Source organism: Notolabrus celidotus, chromosome 10, assembly GCF_009762535.1.
Source record: "Notolabrus celidotus isolate fNotCel1 chromosome 10, fNotCel1.pri, whole genome shotgun sequence".
NCBI lineage: Eukaryota > Metazoa > Chordata > Actinopteri > Labriformes > Labridae > Notolabrus > Notolabrus celidotus.
In genome coordinates this window covers 11751068-11768673 of record NC_048281.1, presented here as the reverse complement: position 1 = coordinate 11768673, position 17606 = coordinate 11751068, and the positions used below count along the sequence as shown (strand labels likewise).

The 17606-nt window shown below is 40.7% G+C and overlaps 2 protein-coding genes across 7 annotated transcripts in view; both read left to right on the top strand.

Annotated features, from left to right (window-relative positions):
* The first annotated feature begins 1958 nt into the window (after positions 1-1958).
* LOC117819891 (transmembrane protein 237A-like) lies at positions 1959-9835 on the top strand. 2 transcript variants are annotated; one of them, XM_034693406.1, is made up of 11 exons: positions 1959-2514; positions 3931-4010; positions 5072-5197; positions 5842-5944; positions 6039-6193; positions 7275-7395; positions 7760-7951; positions 8979-9052; positions 9194-9281; positions 9362-9483; positions 9662-9835. In XM_034693406.1, the coding sequence occupies exons 2-11, from the start codon at positions 3941-3943 to the stop codon at positions 9727-9729; spliced, it is 1119 nt and encodes a 372-aa protein (XP_034549297.1). In that variant the 5' UTR covers positions 1959-2514; positions 3931-3940; the 3' UTR covers positions 9730-9835. The 2 variants fall into 2 exon arrangements, with proteins under 2 accessions (XP_034549297.1, XP_034549296.1); XM_034693405.1 differs by having other exon boundaries at positions 5069-5197.
* Positions 9836-11641: 1806 nt separating this feature from the next.
* LOC117819889 (abl interactor 2-like) overlaps positions 11642-17606 on the top strand; it is a 29249-nt gene continuing 23284 nt past the window's right edge. For 4 of the 5 annotated variants that reach the window (XM_034693401.1, XM_034693402.1, XM_034693403.1 and 1 more), the window contains exon 1: positions 11688-11865. In XM_034693401.1, the coding sequence (XP_034549292.1) occupies positions 11749-11865 (117 nt within the window). In that variant the 5' untranslated portion in view covers positions 11688-11748. Of the gene's footprint in view, positions 11866-17606 lie in introns of all 5 variants that reach the window. The other variant, XM_034693404.1, reaches the window with a different exon arrangement.

Below are 17606 nucleotides of genomic sequence, written 5' to 3'. Positions count from 1 at the left end.
GACTGTCTGTGGAACATTATATATTTACATGAGATATACTTGAGTTTAAGATGTTGTTCTATGCTGATGACGCAGGATTTCACTGAGGAGATTTTGTTTGTTTATAAGAATATTCCTGGGGAAATAAAAAAAAGATAATTCTATTTATTAGATGAGACAGCAACATAAACAAGAACAGCAAGTTGTACTCATGGAATAATAGGAGTAATATTAAAAAATGTTTGTATTTTATGCAACATTTATTTATATTTTTAGAGGTAAATTCAAACATTTTAATCACCTCCTTTTTACATAAATATGTATCGCCTCTGATTAACAACTCCATATGTAGAGTAAGTGTGTGTGTGTGTGTGTGTGTGTGTGTGTGTGTGTGTGTGTCTTTGTTTGTGTGTGTGTGTGTGTGTGTGTGTGTGTGTGCGTGTGTGTATGTGTCTGTGTGTGTATGTGTCTGTGTGTCTGTGTGTAATAGGATTCGATGTCTTGACCTGGTTCCTGCAGTGTGGGGGTTTTAACTTTGACCTGTATAGACGGACAACACACCTGCTCAGTTTCTGCAGGTTTGCACTGCAGTACTATTTGATTTTTCTACAGAGACCTAAATGCTCATGTTCATCAATTTATCCTTCTGTAAATGTAACCTGATTTAAACTTTGAGATCTATGAATCTGCTGTTATTAAATGCAAGAAAGAAAAACATGCATGATTCGAGACACAAAGACACAAACTGCCCTCAGATATTGAATTAAAGTTTAAAATTAGCCAAATATAAAACAATAATCTGTAATCTAATCTTTGCATGAGCTAAAAACAAGTGAAAAGCATTCTGTCCAAGCTCAGTTCAAAGTTCCTCGTGATCACTACTTTAGAAGCTAGATGTTTTAAATGCATGGATGCTAAAAATCTGCTCAGCCTCTGCAGAAAATTGTATATGTTAAGTTCAATACAAGCTTCAGATTCTGCAGACAGCTACATTAAATGAATTTAAGTAAAAAACAGATTGTATCCTGTTAATTTGGGAGCCAGATAGATACAACAGTGTCATCTGCATACAGATCGATAGAATATGTGCTGGAGGGACAAATTGCAACAACCTTTTAAGTGCTTAAATTTTTAGATTATGCTACAGGAGTAATTTAATATTTTTAGTGCTGTGTGAGATATTCTTTGCTGCTCTTATGCGTTCAGTATAAGCTTCAGATTGAATAGACATTGAAAATAAGCTGGTTGTAATCCTGCTATGGTTTGATTTTTGGGAGCTAGATGAATACGACACAGGGTCATCTGCATAAAGGTTGCTATTACGAGTCTTTATTAGTGGGATATTAATATTATATGCAAGCTGAAACAAACTTTAAAGGACATGAAACCCAGAAACCATCCCACAGAAGCATTTTATTATTTTTTTGAGATACATAAGATTTATGTTTTTATTTATTTTACAATGGCGTTGTAGTTGTTTGATCTGTAAAAAGACAAGACAAAAAATGTAAATGTAATGTAATGTATCTTTTTTTGTTGCTGTTATGGAGTGCTTGTGTGTTCAAATGGAAGTAAAAGCAAAGTCTGAATAAATAAATGATAAAAATAATGGATTGTCAAGTGGTAGAAATTGACTTATCGCCTGTTTTTGTGTATTTAACAAAGAGAAGGGGGAATCATTAAACTTTCTAAGAGGCCTTCCTCGGGGCTCCATCCTCATTCCTCTACAACACCAGACCACTTTGTGTTCATTCATGGATTAATGTCAATATTAACATGCTAACAGAATCTGAACAGTGTTCAAAACATTTACAAAATCAAAACAATGTCTGCAATTATTTTTTTAAGAATCAAACCAGCAACAAAAAAAAGTCAACCATTTTACGAATATATTATTTATTATATTAAAGTTTATGAGAACCAAGCTCCCAAATGTAAACATTAACTTGTTTCTTATTTCATTTCTCACATACATCAACTCCTACAATCCTCAATAACCCTCCTAATGCTGCGGTCTTGTGTTTACCCTGACACCTCTCTGACCTCATACGGCCTGATTCTGAGTCTGGATGACCTGCAGACTTCAGAGTGATTGGATCTGTTGCAGAAAAGACTGGTTGGAGAATTATGGTGTCGGATCATGAGCATCTATAGCTTCTTTGCAGCACTGCCAGCAGGTGACATCACAGCTGATCAACCAATCACAAAGCTCCTGTAGGCCCTCCCGGCTCAGCACATGTGCCACCTGTCGCAGTAAACCTGCGACATGTCTCAAAGCTGCAGCTGAGCTTCTTTTTCCTCTCTGTTCTTCTTCCTCTGCTCACTCTGGGATCATTTCAGTTTTCATTTGTCAGATTGCAGAGACACTCGGACATCTTGAATCCACTTTTGGGGAAATTAAGAGACGGGATGTGACTTTACGCTGAGGCTCATCCAAAGACACTTCACCTCAGCTTCTTAAGACCTGAGACAGAAGGGAAGGTGGTGACTGTCTTTAGTGTTTCTTCAGAGCCAGGGACCGGATCAGCGAAACAGGTGAGCTATGATTTACACTTATATGCAAACCTTTATAGAAACATTTCCTCTTATAAATAAGATACACAACTACTACATCAGAAGGGATTAACTAGGTCAGCCTTTAGCACTACGGGCCAAACAGATGCTGTTAGCGACCTATAAGGATTCCTAATTCTGATGAAGATTTACTTTGAAAACTAATAGTCAGATATAATACGGTTCGATACATTACAATATTATCTGATATGTAGCATTACGATACGAAAGGATACATTACAATGGAATACGATACCTCACGGTTAATGATACGATACGATACAAACAACGAAACAAATTGATACATTAAATTACAATGCGATACCAAACGATACCATACGTTGCAATGTGATACCATACGTTACGATATAAGATACGACAAAACACGACACAACACAATGCGATACATTGCAATGCGATTCAAAATGGTACCATTCGAAATGGTACAAATCAATATGTTGCGAATCGATACAGTACGATTTGATACGATACGTTACCCCGCAAAACGTTACAATGGTATAGGATACATGATACACAATACAATATGCTAAGATACAATATATTACAATTTAATACCATATGTTACAATATATGATACGATACAATGCAACACGACATGACATGACACGACACGATACATTGCAATGTGATATGATATGGTAAAATCCGATACTATACATTACAATGCGTAACAATGCAATACGATACAATACAATATGAAATGAGAAGCACTTTTTTCTCCATTTCTCAATGTATCATACACTTAGATGTTCCACTCAGTTTGTGTCAAATGCCTTTCAGCTGCATAGTATTATGCTTTCTTTATTTTTGGTCATTATTTAAAGAGTGCTGTAGGGTCTGAGGTTTAACATCGTGCTCCTACTTACTTTTGTTTGTTGTTTGATGAGAGCAATAATCGTTCATCTCTTTCTCCTCTTTTTAAGTGTCTTGTAAGTCCATCAGGGCTGGGTGCCATTTTATTGCATGACACTGAATCAAAATAAACTGACTAAATGATGCATGTGACATACAATGGGATGCTAAACAACTATTAGAGTCCAGCAGGAAGACTCTGGACCTCAAATTTACCCCCAACAATCACACATGCTGGATAAATAATAACTTATAACAACAGCACAGCTCTTATAATGAACTTAAAGAGCGTGTGTTACATTCTCTTTTTGTGTTTCCTGGATCGTTGTCGCTCTACCTATTGTCAAACCTCAGGCTAATCTAATTACCTCAAATTAGCATCAACATCAGGTGATCCGTAAGATCCGTGTTAAACTGTACTTAACTGACCTCAATGGAAAACCTCCTCAAAGGGATACGGTCCGTTACACGATGGTGGAGCTCCATAATAGACTTTCACATTTTTAACTGTTGATCCTCCAACAGACACGCCGACATGCCGACCGTCAAGAGCAAGAAGAAGAAGCCGAAGAAGGAGGTCAGCGTAGGAGAGGAGCAGGGAGAAGGTAAGACAACGCTCAGTCTTGGATCGACACTGCTCTGACGAAGAGCTTAGTGAAAGAGTATGTGGCCAACAGTGAGCTCCTGTACTGCATCCCCCCAATCTTGGCGCCCATTGGCTTTTGAATAATAAACATGGAGGTCAATCGTAAAGGTGAAGGCTAATGTTTAGTGGTGTCTGTTGCAGCCAGCGGAGATCTGGACCACGGGTATCAGATATCCAGGTCTAGACTCCTCTAATCTAAAGCTGGTCAGTGTTTACAGTCTGACTAACAGCTTGAGTGTGATGGAGTTTAGAGATATTGTCCACAGTCAGGGTTGCTGCCAACACTTGATCCATGGTTCCTCGAATAACTTTCAGAGAATCTTAATGTCTAACATGACGACTTATTAAAGACACTCTCGGGCGTTGTTGGCCTAGCGGTCTAAGCATGCCCCAAATACAGAGGCAATAGCCCTCGTTGCAGAGGTCGCAGGTTCAATTCAAGCCTCCACCATTTGCTGCGTGTCTTACCCAACTCTCTACTCCCTATATTTCCTGTCCTCCAACTGTCCTGTCCATTAAAGGTGAAAATGCCCCCAAAAAATATAACTTTAATGACACTCTGGACTTGCACCCTGGTACATTTCTGATCTCCTTACCTCATACGTGCCTGGTCGTACCCTGAGATCCTCAGCTGAGGCTCAGCTCGTCATCCCACAGCCGAGGCTGAGGAGCAAAGGTGAGCGGTCCTTTTCTGTCAGCGCTCTGACCTTCTGGAACGACCTCCCTGAGTAGATCAGATTAGCAAACTCTTTATCCTCTTTTAAATTTCTTTTAAAAACACATTTTTATCGTTGTGCTTTTACAGGAGTGGTCACCTGGTCTGCATCTTTCCTCTCCGCTCAGACTGTTAGTTTGAAAAAAAACACAAAGCCTGCATGAACATGATTGGAATTTACTTCTCGGACTGAAACCAAACTCATCAGATATCAAGAGTCTCCCTGACAGATTCTACTACCGTTCATAGATCTCACAGAATATTCATTTCTCCTCTGATGTGTTTCATCTGTTCGTCTTCAGTAGCTCTGGACATGGAAATGGAGGAGCTGACCAATAAGAGCCAGTCAGACAGCAGGGAACCTTTGACCCCAGAGCCACAGGATCCAGCACCACAGAAGAAGAAGAAGAAGAAGAGAGCACCAACCATCGGTAACACGACTGCTCCAGCTTCTATCGAGGGTTTATGTTTGTGTTTGGAGGAACAGCCGAGGTCGTGTTTAAGCGTCCAACATGTTTTAGAGACAGGATGACTCAGGAGGAATGATTGGGTCATGTACTTCATTTTGCCGCAGCTATGACACGTGGATGCCAATTGGCTGTTTACTTAACAGGAGAATAGAAGTCTCCACCGTCACGTGTCTCACTGGTTCAAGGACCGATGTATTTAATTTGATGCTGTGTTGTTTTTTGGAGTGTCACCAGATTGCAAATTTAGCACCTGAAGAGTCACAACATGTTAGAATACAGCATCATGCTGTGATCAGGAAGATTAGAAACTAGAAGAAGAGAGGTACGACCATTTCCTTATAGACGCTCACAACCAGTGTGCTCTCTGCTCGACATTAGAAAGAATGCAAGGTTAAGACTATTTTAAAAACCAAGACTAGTCTAGTTTATTTACATATCTAAGTTAAAAACAGAGTTTTTTGATCAAGAACAGTTTAGATGTGCAATCTAATCTAATCTGTGCTGACTTTTAACAAAAGATGTTGTCTTATTAAAGAGTCTTAACTGTGCCGGACTTATACTTAGAATGAACCGTCTTCAAAGTTTTTATTTTCATTTTTTATCAGATCAAGAAGTCGATCATGCCGACACACCAAATGGGAACACGACAGAGCCAGCCGTCGACGAGGAGACGACTGTCGCTGTGACCAGAAAGACCAAAAAGAAGAGGTCAGAGTGAGCATGAGAACAGAAACACAAAGGGTTACTAAAGTTCATCCTGAAGGAAATCTAACAGATTCGTCTCTCCTGTCTCTTACATCAGGAAGGTGAAGGCAGCAGAGCATTACAGCAACGATCTTGGCGCTGAAGACGACGACATCATCACAGACGCACCGTCCCCAATCCCCCAGCATTCTCTGTTCTCCGCTCCGCACGGGCAGAGCCAGCCAGTCGGGAAAGTCTTTGTGGAGAGGAACAGTGAGTGTGAATCTGCTGGGTAACATGTATGAAGAGAGCTCCACATATTTTGGCTTTACTTTGAGGGAATGGTTGTGCTGTCCATCTTCTTTCACAGCCTGTAGTATCAACATTAGGCTCTGTAAATACAGCTGGAGTGATTAAATCTACTCTGCACTGCTTATAAGATCTGACTGAATGAAACAGCTCCTCGTCATGGGGGCAGCGTTGACTCGTTGCAGGAATGCATCATGTTGATGATTGTAACTGCAGACCTTCTTCGTAAACATCACCTCTTTTGTTTAGACAATGAGATTCTTGAAATGAGGAGGTTAATCGTTTCCTCTGCCTAAAGAGGTTAGTCAGACAGTTGGACGTATTTTCGTTTGTGTTTAACGTCAGGGGCAAAGTTTAACTGAAGTAACCTACATTACAAACTGTTGGCACCTTGCTGCCTCCATGCTGTTGGCTACTTGGGTCACCTGCAGCTGGCCTCACCTGACCAATCAAATCTCTTAAGTCACTCAGAGAGATTGATGAGACCTGGCACAATAAAGTTCAGCTGCAGGAGAGACCGCAGAGCTGATTCACGCTGCTCTCTCACCTGAAGAAGTGTCAATCAATCTTTATTTATATAGCGCCAAATCCCAACATATGTTAACCTCAGACTCTTTCCAAACAGAGCAGGTCTAGACCGTACTCTTTGTTCTATTATTAACAAAGACCCAACATCAAGACAGGATAAGATCCAGTCCCATCTTACAGACAGGACTCAGTCTGATCTCATCTTAATCCACCATGAGCAGAGCACTTTGCAGCATTTAGCAAGTTACAGTGGCAAGGACAAACTTCCTTTAACAGGCAGAAACCTCCAGCAGGACCAGACTCATGTTAGACACACATCTGCTGAGACCGTGTTGGAGAGAGGGATAGATGATAGTGGTGAAATGAATAGTAGTACTTGTTAGTATATAATTTGTATAGTTTAAAGAACAGAACATAATGTGTGTGTGTGTGTGTGTGTGTGTGTGTGTGTGTGTGTGTGTGTGTGTGTGTGTGTGTGTGTGTGTGTGTGTGTGTGTGTGTGTGTGTGTGTCTGCAGGGCGATTCCAGGCAGAGCGTGTGGATCAGTTCCGACACTCCGAGATGATGGATGACTACCTGGACCCCAGACCGCTCTGGACCACCAGAGACGTTGCCTTGAAAGTCCACAGCAGCTTCAGGTCTGCATAGACACCACCTGTAAACCTGTTTCCATCACTGAGCTGGATAATGATTGTGATGCACTTTGAGGACCAGGTTTAAGAAAAGACCTGGTTCATATTCAGTATATTCCTGTCTGAGTTGTAAATCAAAAGTCTTCACTCTGAGGGGACACAAGGAGCAGGAGGCTAATGTGACTAATTCATCACCTGGTGTATCAGCTAGTTAGCCCTCATGTCTCCACAGAGAGAGGATCTATTTGAGGTCGTAGCTAGAACCACTTGTTAATGAATGAGTGTAGAGAAGCTCAGATGGCCTGAGCACTGTCTGAGTCTGTGATATTGATCTACATGGTCCGTGTGTGTGTTTTTTCGTCCTCTGCAGGGTGGTCGGTCTGTTCTCTCACGGTTTCTTGGCGGGTTATGCCGTTTGGAACATCATCGTCGTGTACGTGTTGGCGGGCGAGCAGATGACCACACTGCCCAACCTGCTGAACCAGTACCACCCGCTGGCCTATCCCGCCCAGTCCCTGCTCTACCTGCTGCTCGCAATCAGCACCGTGTCCGCCTTCGACAGGTCAGTGTGTGTGTGTGTGTGTGTGTGTGTGTGTGTGCGCGCGTGTGTGTGTGTGTGTGTGTGTGTGTGTGTGTGTGTGTGTGTGTGTGTGTGACTGCTAAATACGTTCTCATAACACACTATTACTTTGTTGGAAGAGAAAGTCCTGCAGTTAAAACATTATTTAAATACTATTTAAATAATGTTTGATGTGAAACATTAAGAATAAAAATTTTCTTATAATATTTATTCTATCAGTAGATTGTATTATTTTATTTTCATGCAGAATTGAACAATAAGAGCTAATCTTTTAATATTTTATAAATTTCTTTAACTAATAAATATTTTCATTTGGGATAATTATTTATATTACCCTTAGATGGATGGTATGCTTGTTTCTCCCATTTTTTTTTTTAAATAAGGAGAAATATTTTATCACAAATCAACAGCTCACGTCTTGAAAAAACAAATCAATTATTTAAATATTCAGGAAAACAAAAAAATTTGTATGAAAAATGACTCCAACTATTATAAATTTTTTAAATTTTTTAAAATTATTTTTGATTGAATATCAGTCAATGGTTTTAGCTGTACTTGAACAAAAGGTCAGAAATATTAAACAAAACACAAAATTTGACAAACTGTGGACATCTTCCGTGTGTACACATATTCTGTTTTTAAGTAGTAAAAGCTGTCAGACAAATATGTAAATTCAAAAGTACAATATTTCTTCTGGTTTATATAATAATATTCTTTTTTTCTTCTTCTTCGGGTGTAAAGTTAAGTTTAGTGAAAATGTGCGTTGAATAAGAAGACTCAAGATAAATGAAATAACTTTCAAAAAGTTGTTGAACACAAGACACGAGTTATACTCCAACTACGACATGAAAAATAAAACGTCCTGAGAAACAACCATGTAATGTTCTTCTTCAAGTTAAATTGAAAGAAAATACAAATAAAAAGTCCAGCATTTCTCAAGGAACGAAACCGTTCATCACATTTTAAAAGCTAATTTAATAAAGGTGACTTTTTGTTTCATCGCCTGCAGAGTGAACCTGGCCAAAGCCTCCATGGCTCTGAGAGGCTTCCTCACCCTCGACCCTGCTGCTCTGGCTTCTTTCTGTGAGTTTATAGGCACAAAGAGATGATGAAGATGAGGATGATGATGTCCTGTAATAACTCTCCTCTCATTCTCATTCTCTCTCTCTCTCTCTCTCTCTCTCTCTCTCTCTCTCTCTCTCTCTCCTGTGTGTTTGTGTTCAGTATATTTCATCGCCCTGATCCTGTCCCTCAGTCAGCAAATGACAAGCGACCGCATCAACCTCTACCCGACAGCCAACGAGACTCTGTGGTGAGGACTCGCTGCGTGTCCTGTTCTGCTTCCCCTTGTTATATGCTGGTTGTATTTAAACTAACTCTAACCTCCGGCAGGCCTCCAGGCTCGGAGCAGCAGATCCTGCGGCCATGGATTGTGGTGAACCTGGTAGTGGCGCTGCTTGTGGGCATGGCGTGGGCTGTTGTCTCTACACGGCCGGACATCGACTACACAGAAGGTTCGTTTAGTCAGGCTGACATGGCTGTAAAATAAAAACTCTTTATTATCTAAAAGTTAGAACTGAAAACATGGTGATGGTGCCTCCAGCGGCCTAAAACTGACTTTTATTATTTATAACACTGCTCTACTATTAGAGTGCAAGAAGTGAAAGCAGATGGTCTTGTGTGTCTTTGCAGAGTTCCTGATGAGTATGGAGGTGGAGTCTTACCCAAGAGGAGACGAGACTGTGGACAACCCCGCCTGAACTCTGAAAACTCTCCCATCCGTCTGTCTAATGTTTGTTTTTATATTTCATATAGCACATTTGTTTTCCTGAGTGTGTGATTTTTTAAATAAAGAAATACAGCATGTGTCCAGCAGTGGATATCTGTCATTGGCAATTTACACGTCAACCACTAGGTAGAGCTGCTGCTCAGAGAAAGAAGCAGGTAAGGCTCATGGAACAGACTGAGAGGTTGTCCTTTTATGTCATAAAGAGAATTCATTTAATCCACATACTTAAAATCAATCTGTGCCTTCCGGGAAAAAATTTTGTTTTCATCTGTCACTGAATATCGACAAACAAGTAAACGCTCCTTCAACTGAAGGCGATAAAAGTTTTGATAAGTTAAGACATGTTTCTCAACACGCACTGATTTACCTGGAAATACTGCAAGATTTTTCTAGAGTCAGTCATATTTCTACAGGGGCCTTGGAAGTCAACCGCATAAACATTTAAAATGACTGCAAGAAATAAAAAATCACCAAATCCCCAAAAATATTTATCTGAATGCAAAAAGCATTTCACAAAATGAAAAACATGATGTGAAACTCAAAAACAATTCAAAAAGCACAAAATTTTCATAAAAAGCAAAAAAAAAAAAAAAAACATTTCTGTTTCTTAAAATGTTTTTTAGTTTCATTAAATATCTTTGTTTTTTAATAAATGTTTTTTAGTTTCATTAGATATTTTTGGTTGATTATGAAATTTCAATTTGTTGTTCAGTAAAATGTTTTGTTTCACTTTTTTACATTTCATGAAATATATTTGTGTTTTGTATTAAAGCTGCTGTTGGTAGCCACAGAGTAAACATCTGTTCAGAGAGAGGGACTTCGAATGTCAACACTGTCCCTCCCAACCGGATTTCCTCTTAGCCCCCAAACACAGATCGGCGTGTGCAGTCATGATAGTGCCGGACTCATAACCAATAAGAGGATGTAGTAGGGGTCGCCCCTTAACCAATCAGGACAGAGGATTGGAGATTAGCTATGATTGGTCTGTCATAACGGGAACGAGGGGAATAATAACAATGCTTGATACAAAGGCATTGGAAAACACAGAGATTTTGCCATAATCTCAAATTACTCCACCTTCTAATGAGTACCGATCATAGACTGTATAAAATATGGACTTAGTATCCGTGACATCACCCATCTGTTTCTGAAGAGCTGTTTTGAGGCAAATCGTCGGCGGGAGCCATACTGCTTCTGTCGAGCCAGTGTGACGTGAAGAGGCGGAGTTTGAGCCTCCTATCCAACAGCTGCAGTGTTCCCACAATCAGCTGTGCCTCTCATTGGAAGACTAGTAATCTCAATATCTTCGAAATTGACGCGTTACAAAAAAATTCACCCCCCTCACAGTGAGAGCACATTGAGAAATGAGCTATTCAGGCTACACTCATCTTTTGTACCAGGCTGTAAACATGTTTATTTCTGCTGTAAAGATCGTCTTTTTCCCATTCATGTGTATGTGACTTCCGGTACTTCCGGAGCCAGCCTCAAGCGGATCCTCGATGAACTGCAGCTTTTATCACTCCCGCATTGGAATCATATTTTCAGACCAGAGGTTTTCGCTTGGTACCGATTGGCATTATGACCTTTTCTCCAAACCCCTCAGAAAAAAAGTAACATTTTTTAAACCATTCCTACCAACAGCAGCTTTAAGTGAAATGTTTTTGATTCAGAATTTTTTGTTTTGTTTTGTTTATTTTTGTGCTTTTCATGAAATATTTATGTGCTAATTAAAAAATATTTTGTATCCCCAAGAATATTTTTAATGTTGCATTAAATGTTTTTAGGCGTTCAGTAAAATGTGTTTTTTTTTTCATTATGAAATGTTTGCGCAGTTGACCTTCAATGACCACCGTACTTTCCAGAGTGACTCACATTTCTTTCCCAGTTTTTCCCGGTTAATCGTGAAAGAGTTGTCATATTTCCCACAGCCCGTGAAGGTATCGGAATGCATCCAGTCAGCGCGCGCCGTCAGTTGTAAAATCATGTAAAGATGGCGGAGCTACAAATGCTGCTGGAGGAGGAGATTCCTGCGGGACGGAGGTCTTTACTGGACAGTTTCACCAACCTGGAGAGAGTAGCGGAGTACTGCGAGAGCAACTATGTCCAGGTACGACCATCAGTGTAAAAACGGGTGTTATTAAGTCAGTGTGAAGACATGTCGGGGTAATGTTAGGGAGGAGTGGGCGGTGCGGGGACGGGAGTGATGGAATGACAGCACCGAGCTCCGTTATGTTACCTTCAGGTTTTTGAACACAGGTAAAACTCAGCATGTGTTTGATATTCAAACTGATTAATCAATAACAGGAACAACGACAATCTCAGGTGTAATTCGGCTTTAAAATACCCCACCAAACATGACTCATATTAATAAAGATTTAACTTTTACATCTGGTTTAACTAAACGCTGCTGGAGGAGACGTGATGCTATAATCTCATGTAATTAACTTGTTCGGATCAATAAAGGGATATTTCTCTTAATCGGATTATGATTTCATATTGGAATAGATGCCGATATCAGGGATTAATCGTATTTATAATTTTAATCACCTTGTTCATCCCATAATAGGGGTGAGAAACTACAGAAAGGCTAGAAACCATAAAATCTACTTGTATTTTAATAGAGTTTGGTTTGTTATATAGTTCAGTCAGTAGAAACAGAATATAAAAGGGCGTCTCTGTTAAATCCTAACTTGTTCTGTTTAAAACAATAATGCACAATGACATTATTGTTATGGTACCTTAGAAAACCGGATAACATCATCTCCTGAGCAATGTTACTCCATGTTTTTGAAGTTGAAGACCAAAAAAACTATTATTTTGAAAATATTATTGATGAAAAAAGTCTCAGTATTCTCAGATTTCAGCTTCTTAAATGAAAAACTCTGAAACCAAAATATTCTTGTATTGAAGCGAAGAAAACAAGATTGTTGTTGATGTCTGCAAACAATCTTGGATAGATGGATGGATGGATGGATGATGGATAGGTAGTTAGGTAGGTAGGTAAGTATGTAGGTAGGGTGGGAGGGAGGAATGAAGGAAGGGAGGAAGGAAGGTGGGTAGGTAGGTAGGTAGGTAGGGTGGGTGGAAGGAAGGAAGGAAGGAAGGATGGATGGATGGATGGATGGATGGATGGATGGATGGATAGAGTATGAATCTCTTAGGGGATCAATATTTCTGACATTCACTCAACCAAACAACTTATTGATTTACATGAACATGAAAACTACCGACCGTACATCAACAATGAAAGTATTGTTTGGTTGTTATATGAGGAAATTTAAAAATCGAAATACACTAATAAATATGTTGAGTGTGCAGATCATAGACTGTATATATAACCCATTGTACGGTTTTGAAGCCAAAATATCCCATTCCAGAAAGCAGACATCTTGTACATTTTCTGCAGCCAGAGTCTGCCCAGTAGGGAATTTGTGTGTTTCCACCATAGACAGTAAATAAAAATGGACAGCGTTGCTCCTCCTCTTCCCGTTGTACAGTTCTGAAGCCAAAAAATCCCGCTCCTGGGCGCAGCCATTGTGCAGCCAGAGCCTGTGAAGCCACCGTAATATGCTCCGCCCTACAGCGTGACGTCACAAGACGCTGTGTGTCTTTTGGAGTTTCCCTCTACGGCGGCTGTGAATCAAAGGAAACCCAGAAGTAAAACCTCGTTTTTTAAACTCTAATAACTAACGAAAAAGAAACTTTTCAGAAAAAGAGGCCTTGGACACAAAACAGTCAAATAATAACTACATATCACCACAGCATACGGATGTGAGAAACATTCCTGCGACGTGCATTTATTTTTTAAAGTTTGACTGAGATTTTTTTACCGATACTGCAGCCAGCCACCAGGGAGCAGACACACTGCTGAAAGCCTCACCACCAGGGCCGTGTCTGGCACGCTTGGTTTCCATGGTAACAAGCTCCGCTCTACAGCGTAGCGTCCTGAGTCCTACGGAGTTTCTCTCTCCGGCAGCTGTCAATCAAATCAAAGCCGGATGTAAAACCCAGTTTTTTAACCTCTAATAACTAACGAAAAAGAAACTTTTCAGAAAAAAGAGGCCTTGAACACAAAACAGTCAAATAATAACTACATAACACCACAGCATACGGATGTGAGAACATTCGTACGACATGTATTTTAGTTTTAAAGTTTGACCGCAGCCCCATTCAAATGAATGAGGGAGACAGAGTTTTTGACCTCTACTGCAGCCAGTCACTGCGGGGAGCAGTTTTTGTGGCAGCCTCACTTCGAGCCGAGCGAGATGACGTCCATTTTATATACAGTCTATGGTGCAGATACTTGGAGCGGGAATCAAAGAGTGACTCTGGATACGATAAGAGACATGTTGAACTCAAAGTTTAGAGTATAAAATGCTCCTAAAGATGTGAAGTGAAGGATTCCTCTCTGCATTTCGGTTTGGTTTGCCCTGAGGTGAAACAACGCATCCCTACATGCAGCTAGCAGGAGTGAGTCTCCTACTCATTGTGGACTGTAGTTATCAGTCTGGACTCTGCAGCACAGGGCACCACCTGTCCTCTCATCCATCGTAAAGAGCTGGGACACATTTCTCTTTCTGTCTTCTGATTGGTTTTGGAAATGGCTCGTACATGTCTTTACTTCCTCATCGCTGTCTCACATTATCCTCCTGTCTTCTTCTTCTTCTTCTTCTTCTTCTTCTGCTTCTTCTTTACCCTTATTCATGTCCTCAGCACTCTGCAAAGATGCATACAGTAGTGGTATTTCGAGTGAAACTGACATTTAATTACCAATAAAGGAGTTATCATTTTAATTGATAGTTTCAAAGTTTCTCAGAGTCAAAAGAGAAGTGTTCAGCTTCTTTGTCGTGTTCAAACATCAGAACAAAATGCAAATACGCTGGAAAAGAGGAAATATAGTAAGACAAAGAAAGCAGCGCATCCTACAAAAAGAGAAGGAAGTATTAGTGACTATATTTAAACGTAAATAATCAATTACCTATTGATCAGTTAACGTTCAATTATCTGTTGATTATGCAGTAACTTGCAGAGAAAACAGTTTACTGGATAGCAGGGAACTAGGCCTACATCCCTCTGTAGACAAGTGTGTGTGTGTGTGTGTGTGTGTGTGTGTGTGTGTGTGTGTGTGTGTGTGTGTGTGTTTGTGTGTGTTTGTGTGTGTGTGGGCAGGCAGGGCTGTTCAACACAACTGTTCCTCCTCAGTTGGCTCTAATGCACCTGTTCATCATCACCACGTTTCATATTCGTCACATTTCTGCAGCCTGTGTGTGTTTCACTGTCTCACCTCATATCACACACACACACACACACACACACACACACACACACACACACACACACACACACACACACACACACACACATACATGCTGCATTCATTAGCAACTCATAATTAATCAATACTATCTAATTATTCTGTTTGCCATGGAGATGCATCAATGGATGTGTTGTGCTTGGACAGATCTGCAACAAAGCCGTCTGAAACATTTAGATTTGTTAGATTTATCTCTCTCTCTACCGCTCACACATTCAGTTTTCCTCCTGAAACTCTTTTCCTCCTCTCTGTCTCTGTGAGTATTACCTCTCTCCCTCCAGCGTCGCACTGTCTCTACTCGAGTAAGAAAAGCTCTTTTCCGGTTCATTTGCCCGTTCAGACTACAGATCTGCATGGGGTCTAACAGGCTAGCTCAGTGCTCGGTGGGTGGCCTACATTCCCCCTATCCTGCAGACGATGTGAGCCGTTACGTAATCCAGCAGAGCTGCTCTCTGCTGGGCCAAATATTTGGATTCAGACTTGACCCTTGTTCAGTCCTGCTCAGGCCCTGTGTGCAACCCCCAACCCACCTTACTGCAACACTGTTCATCAAAACAAGAGCTCAGGCATCAAACAGAAGTCAAGTTAGCAAGGGTTCACAGACAACAAGGTAAAGACTGTAACAGACTTTACTTAAAAATCAGTACTCTGTACTTGAGGGTCTGGATTTTAGTAGGAAAAACAGTCTGTATGGAGAGCAAAAGCAGGAGGAACAACCCAGCATAATGAGATCCTGGCTCCCATGGTTGTTAATGTGAGCAGGATTTCTTTCTCTCTATAAACCGATATCTGCATGAAGAGCAGCTAACAATCTGTTCTAGATCAAACATTTACACTGAGACACAAATCTGCTTGATGCTGTGTCACTAAAGACAATCTGAGTTTAGATTTCCTGACTTCCTGGAACGCAGCATCAGAAATGATGGATTCCACCTTCATTCAACAAATAAACATTGTAAAAGTAGTTTTCTTCTCCTCTTGAGGACAGACCTGACAACGCTTTTTACTTTCAGCTACAACTAACCTGTAATTACAGATTCGGATTCAGAAACATGTTGAATCTGGATCTCAGGGTCTGGATGTTAGTCTGAGAAGGGTTCTGGTCTCTGTCTGTAGTCTGAGTTGTATCCACCAATCAGGTGTCAGCAGGAGAAACAGTCTGTATGGAGAGCAACAGCAGGTGTTCTAGAATTCTGTCATCTCTAATCCTCTTTCATAGACCTCCATTCAACAAACAAACATTGTAAAAGTAGTTTTCTTCTCCTCTTGAGGACAGAGCTGACAAAGTTTGACTTTTGACTTTTGACTAATCTGTATCATGATGTTGTTATTTCACCAAACTGAAGACCTGTTAATTACAAGAACATCACAGTTTCAGGTTCATACTGCTGAAGGAAGCCAGAATGAAGCCTCTGTGGTCAACTGTTTACAGTGAAACTGAGACCCACCACAAACAGATGAACGTTTGATGAAGTTTAAAATATTAAATTTGTGAGCATGAAGAGGAGAGAACAAATAAAGTTGATCATTTGAATAAGAGCTCTCTCTAACGCTCTCTGTCAGGAGAATGAAATGGTTTAGCAGGATCTCAGGTTGATGAATATAGCACCACCCACATCTCCGCTGTGGGCCGGAGCTGGGAACACTGACAGAAAATAGAGCTGCATTTCACAGAGTCAGAGCACCAACCTTCAGTCCCCGCTTCATACCGAGCTAAAATAAACTCCAGAGATAAACTCAGGTGAGCCTGAAGAGAGAGCAGTTCCAGATGTGTGAACGCTGCCGTCAAGAAAAACACTGTACATGATGGGGAGCAGGAAGTATCCGGAAATCAACATTCATGTTTTAGAAATCTTATCTCCAGATTTAAAAAGGCCCCAAAGCTGGGCTGTACTGAGCATGTGCAGAGCCCTGCCACACACACACACACACACACACACACACACACACACACACACACACACACACACACACACACACACACACACACACATACACACACACACACACACACACACACACACACACACACACACACACAGAGTCCCTCCTGCTTTGTTCGCCCGGTCCTCCTCAGCTGGTCCTGGTTATTTGTCAGCAGAATACGGCGCAACGTAACTCAAGCTCCTGCTGCTCATTGAAAACACATGCTGCTGCTGCAGGAGGCTCGTCGTGTGTGTGTGAGTGTTTTTGTAGGAAACCATGGCGATAGGTTTTCAGTTGACGGAGTATCAGCCTCCACCTTCAGAGTCGGTGCCAGGAGCAGATCCTGCGGGGGCGAAACGAGCTGAGTGTTTGGACAGACGGGCTGTTATCAGAAAGTCGACAGATTCATGAAGCTGCTTTTATATGTCAAGAGCTCTGTGTGAGGAGTCTGCAGAGTTCACTGAGTGTAGTTTAACTGACATAACTTCCTCGGTCTTCATCATCTGCAGTCGATTACTACATTACCCAGCAACCAGGAAGCAGAAGAGTCAGTATTTCATATTTTTTAAATGGGGCCAATTATAAAACACCAAATCCCAACAAATGTT

Coding starts and splice junctions, on each gene's coding strand:
- LOC117819891 (XM_034693405.1), top strand. CDS start 3,941: ATGCCGACCGTCAAGAGCAAGAAGAAGAAGCCGAAGAAGGAGGTCAGC. Junction 9,282..9,361: donor ACAGCCAACGAGACTCTGTG/GTGAGGACTCGC, acceptor AACCTCCGGCAG/GCCTCCAGGCTCGGAGCAGC. Junction 9,484..9,661: donor GGACATCGACTACACAGAAG/GTTCGTTTAGTC, acceptor GTGTCTTTGCAG/AGTTCCTGATGAGTATGGAG.